The sequence below is a fragment of the Nicotiana attenuata genome, unplaced genomic scaffold, assembly GCF_001879085.1.
Source record: "Nicotiana attenuata strain UT unplaced genomic scaffold, NIATTr2, whole genome shotgun sequence".
NCBI lineage: Eukaryota > Viridiplantae > Streptophyta > Magnoliopsida > Solanales > Solanaceae > Nicotiana > Nicotiana attenuata.
In genome coordinates, this window is record NW_017670598.1 from 200,094 (window position 1) to 205,777 (window position 5,684).

General features: G+C 36.8%; 1 protein-coding gene across 1 annotated transcript; it reads left to right on the top strand.

Moving 5' to 3' along the window:
- The first annotated feature begins 887 nt into the window (after positions 1–887).
- On the top strand, positions 888–3,410 carry LOC109241384 (exocyst complex component EXO70B1-like). The gene has a single exon (XM_019408127.1). The coding sequence runs from the start codon at positions 1,141–1,143 to the stop codon at positions 3,136–3,138; it is 1,998 nt and encodes a 665-aa protein (XP_019263672.1). The 5' UTR covers positions 888–1,140; the 3' UTR covers positions 3,139–3,410.
- The last annotated feature ends 2,274 nt before the right edge of the window (positions 3,411–5,684 follow it).

Here is a 5,684-nt window from a genome sequence, read left to right on the forward strand (position 1 = left end):
ACTAGCAATAAATAACAATAAATGACATTTAAGTAAATAGGAGAAGTAGTTCACCCAATAAAGGATGAACTAGATGATTGTCCCTCCTGACAATGATGAATGACAGACAAATCCTAGAATGTTCGAATTATTCTCGGATCTGATGGAAAAGTGTGGAATAATATGAATAATAATCTTGATGAAAATGTAGTGTTTGTATCTTTATAAGAGAGAGAATCTTTTATCAAAAGTGTGTTCTTATTAAATGAATGTCATGTACCCTCATTCATTGTCTTTTTTTCCTATTTGTATGGGACATATCCCTAATAAACTCTAATAGTACAAGTGTAGAGAATATCCACTAAAATATTCTCTTTAATATCCTATTCTAAAAATTACCGTTACAGCTATATCTGCGGTGTTCGACCTCGACCATTGCTGACATCTCGACCACAAGTCTCGCTGCTTCCTGGTCGACCTCGACTTACTCTTTCCTCAATGCTACCTTGCCCTAATTATTCTGGGGCAGATTCCGACCTATACAAGGGCCTCAAGTATTTCTGAGGCCTAAAGCAATGATTTTAGTGGCTTTGGGTGGAGCTGCCCAGGAGGTGAGATTAGGGGTGAGGCAGGTTAAAATTTTGTAGGTTAAGATAAAATTCGGACCGCACAGCTTCCCATCCCTAACCGTAATTTCATTGACTCTCAATGAATACTTACGTGGTCTAGTAAGCATTGATGATGCTTTAAGCAATAATTAGTAGGCAAAGCAGTGGGGAGGCATTACTAAGAAAATGCAATGCAGTAATGCTAACAGAAACGTAAGTCGTGAGAAGCATAACTAGTTATAAGCATGTCAACCGGGTCAACAGTCAACTTGTACCAAACATCTCCCGAAAATAAACCTATCTTCCCATAAACTAGCACAATCTCAAAATTAACCAAAACTTCATCAATTCTTCATTCTCAATCAAGCTGTGTTCCATTCCCTTCCTTTCCCTTTTCCCATTTAGCCACCATCTCTAGCAAACTGCTTGTTTCAAAATTCAACATGTCACATCTTTTTTCTTGATTTCTTTCATTTTGCATCAATTAACATATTGCTTATTTATTCTTACGAACTATCCTTTTTTTCTCCTTCTTGAGATCTATTATAGCAAAATGGTGAAGAATCACTTAGATAAAAATGGCAGCTTTACAGGCAGCCCAAAACCACCTCGTTCGGCCACGTCCACTGAGGCGTCATGCGCTGATCAACATTCCAGAAATAGCAGCCAGGAAGAGTTAGATCATTCATTGAACACTCATATTGAAGACATTAAGAAATTATCCGAAGATATTGATCGATTCGTGGAATCTCTTTCCATGTGCCATGATAAATCAAATCCCCCTCAAGTCCCTGATTCGGTCGAGACCTTTTCCAAAATGGTCGAGTCCAGGATCAAAAAGTATAACTCTTGCGAAAATGCCACCAGATTTTGCAAGATGGCAGAGGAGGACACTTGTTTTATAGAAGCAGTGACAATGTTATCCAAATTAACAAATTCCTTGAGTGAATTTCCATCAGGTTCAATGACCACGAGGTCGTTGAACCTAACGAGCATGGTCTTGCAACGTGCCATGACTTTCATGGAAGAAGAATTGAGAAACTTATTAGAAGATTCTAGAGTGTCTTCCAATTCTAGAGTTCTTAAAAATTCGTCATTCAATGCGAACAATCTATTAGACGGGGAGCAATGTGTTTTGACACTTTCAGAATCCAGTGGAGAAGAGGAATATCCGTCGTATTCTCCAGATGTATTGACAAGAATGAATCGAATTGCCTCAGCCATGATCTTGGCTGGCTATGAAACAGAATGTTGTCAAGTGTATTCGATTTCGAGAAGAAATGCATTCAGTGAACAAATGAAAAAGCTCGAATTCGAGAGGATAAACATGGAGGATGTTCAAAGAATGCCATGGGATTCTCTAGAAGGAGAGATTACAAGGTGGATCAGAGTTGTAAAAAGTTGCTCGACAACTCTGTTCCCTGGCGAAAAGAGACTCGGAGACTCTGTTTTCTCCGATTCTCCTATGATTTCCCGAAGCTTATTTAGCAACCTGGCGCGCGCCATTGTGATTCAGCTTCTCGACTTTGCTGAGGCCGTCTCAATGACCAAACGCTCAGCCGAGAAGCTGTTCAAATATCTAGACATGTATGAAGCTATACGTGATCTTATCCCAACGATCAACGAGTCGTGTTCCAACGAATGTGAGAATGAATTGAAGTCCGAGATTTCAGCTACCGGAGACAGGATAGGGGAGTCAGCTGTAAGCATATTCTGTGATCTCGAAAATTCCATTAAAAATGATGTGGCGAGGACACCAGTCCCGGGTGGGGCAGTGCACCCGTTAACGCGTTACGTTATGAATTATCTAAAATATGCATGTGAGTACAAAGATACCCTAGAGCATATTTTCCAGCAACATGTAAAATTGGAGGAATCCAATTCCCCTGCCAAATTGAAACCAACATTGGAGGTAGAAACAGAGAGCGAAAGCCCCCACGGTTCTGAAACAGTAGCTGGGACAACGCCGTTCTCAATACAGTTAGTCACAATAATGGACCTTTTGGATACAAATCTTGAAGCTAAATCAAACCTGTACAGAGACCCTGCGTTGCGCCACATTTTCTTAATGAACAATGGTAGGTATATCTTACAAAAAGTTAAAGGGTCCGCGGAGATACACCAAGTGATGGGCGACACGTGGTGTAGGAGAAGATCAACGATCGTGAGACAATACCACAAGAATTACCAAAGGGAAACATGGGGTAAGGTACTCCAAATCCTAAGCCATGACGGAATGCAAGTCCATGGGAAAGTAGTGAAGACGACAGTGAAAGAAAGGTTCAAGAATTTCAATACAATGTTTGATGAAATACACAGGAGTCAAAGCAGTTGGGTTGTGAGTGACGAGCAGCTTCAATCAGAGCTTCGTGTTTCGATATCAGCTTTGGTAATTCCAGCTTATAGGTCATTTTTTGGGAGGTTTAGACAGTATTTGGACAGCGGAAAGCAAGCAGAAAAGTATGTAAAGTACCAGCCAGAGGACATTGAAACATTGATTGATGGACTATTTGATGGTAATTCTGCATCAATGGCCAGGAGGAAGACATAGCTATCGTTATTCATGCTAAAGAAAGACTCCGAGAATTTTTGTATAACATATTATTATTGTATTTCATTTCCCTCTTTTTATATTTCAACCTTCTCAACTTTTCCTTTTATACATGCGTAACTGGACTTGTATTAGACTCTTTTTTCTGTACCTAGTTTTATACCTTCTGTAATTGATCCTGTTAAATTTATTTTTGGTAAATATCTAGTGATCAACTGTTTACAGTCCTATCAGTTCAACAAAATTAAACTAGTCATACATCTTAAATTTGACTTTACAGGCTTAATTTTTCATTTTCTGAATTTGGAAATTTAGCTGTTGGGCAGGTTTTTTGTCTTTTGAGGGTGAACGAGTTTCCTGGGAGTGAATACATTTTTTGCCTTTTCCCTTAATTTCCAGTTTCTTTGTCGTTTGCCATCTTCTCCAGTTCTCCTATTTGAAAATGAGTTGGACTCATGAGGCCGACCCTCCTAGCTCGCTGGTCCGGTAAGGTTGGGCTAAAAATGTTAAGGCCCATTTAAAATAAAGGCTTAATAATCCAGAAGTGCACGGTTAGCCACTAATAACACATGTATTTACTTTTAAGCCATTGTTTAAAATATTTTTAGTCTTTAGCCGCTGCTTTAATAAACTTTAACTGTCCGGATGAAAATACCCTTCTGCTCATGTCCTTAACTTTTGAACTTAACTTCAGGACTTCAGGACTACATGCCCTTAACTTTTGAACTTGTAACTGTAAGTTCAGGACCAAGTGTCCTTAACTTTTGAGCTTGTTAGTCTAATTCAGGACCTATTGTCCTTAACTTTTGGGCTTCTTAGCCTAAGTTCAGGACCTATTATCCTTAACTTTTGAACTTGTAACTGTAAGTTCAGGACCTATTGTCCTTAACTTTTGAGCTTGTTAGTCTAAGTTCAGGACCAAGTGTCCTTAACTTTTGAACTTGTAATTCTAAGTTCAAGGGTGTTGGTTATGTCTATGGCGGTTATCTCCAATTCCTTCGCTAGCTGAAATGGACTACAAAAGGTTTTCCTTTTTTGTTTCTGTTTAATATCGTTTTGTTTTTTCGTGAACGTATATTGATGTGGAGAATAGTAGTTTACAAATATGTTTGTAGTTCTAACTGAGTATTTTGATGTGGGGTTCACTTTTCTGGAAAAAGAAAATGCAAGTTTTATTATTTGTATTGCGTTTCTTCTGAAAACAATAAACTACGGCGGTACACTTCTTCTCCCTAACATGAAAGAGATAGAAGAAAGGGTAATACAGTCTTTTCATATTAATTTTAATAGACTAGTGGTTACTATTATTAAGCATTGAAAATGCTGGATAAAAAATAAATATCACTTTAAAAAGTGACTACCCCACACAATTTTTACGCTCCAGTCAGCTTGCTGGTTTCATGGGGCTGAGGTGGCCTAAGTCCAAACATCAGGAAATTACATCAATGACATTGAAAATTGATGGTCTTGATTTTTTTTATCCCAGTTTGTCTATGAGCAGACTTTTAAAGGTTAAAAATCAAAAGTGTTGCCCATGGGTAGTGGTGCAAAATTGATAAAAGAACACAGTTATCCATTAATATTATCCATTAAAAAATGAGTTGGATAATAAACTTTTTAAAAATGGGTTAAATACGGATAAGAGTCATATTATCCACTTAGAAAATGGATAATCAGTGAATAATCAATGAATTACTTATGTGTTTAACTTGTACATTTGTAAACCCCAAATTGGGAGTTCCTCGAGCTTGGGAGACTAGGAATTCTCCCAATAGTGATCATATTTCAAAAGTCATGGATAATATAGATATCCATATTATCCGCCGGTTAACTTATTTTTTATCCTTATTAAATATAGTTCGGATCGGATAATTTGTCCATTTTTGACATGTCCCATATCCGACCAGACCCGCCCATTTGCCATCCTACTCATGCGTCAAGCGAGGGATAACACTTGTTAAACTTGACGTTCGGCAAACGGGGTCAGAAAATTAATAGTGGTACCGAGGTATCCTATTTGTGCAAATCATTAAAATAATCATAGATTATTAATCAACTTAAAAATAAAATCTTAAATTAAACTAAAGTGAATTAGAGGAACATAAAATAAATTGTCATTGCATTTAAAGAATAATTTTCTTAAAAAAATAAATAGTTGCAACTTTATTATTTTGGCTAAACCCTTTTTTATTTGGCTAAATGTAATGAAGCTCCAACCAATTTTTTACCGATTTGGCTCGAAAAAAATATACACTTAAAATAAATAGATATTATATCCAAAGAAGAATTTAAAAAATCCAGAGTTGATACTTTATTATTTTGACTAAAACTTATTCTATTTGGCTAAAATGATGCAAAGTTAGGATAAATATGATGCAATATTGAATTTTATTGAGGATTTTTCATAAAACACTATAGTTTAGAGCCTTGTGATTATAATTTGTCTAATTACCATTCTTAATTATTGTTCAGTTGTTACCAGCTTATATCACTTGTATTCAAACGTGCAATGAATACAATCAAGGCGGATACAGAAATACGAAAAA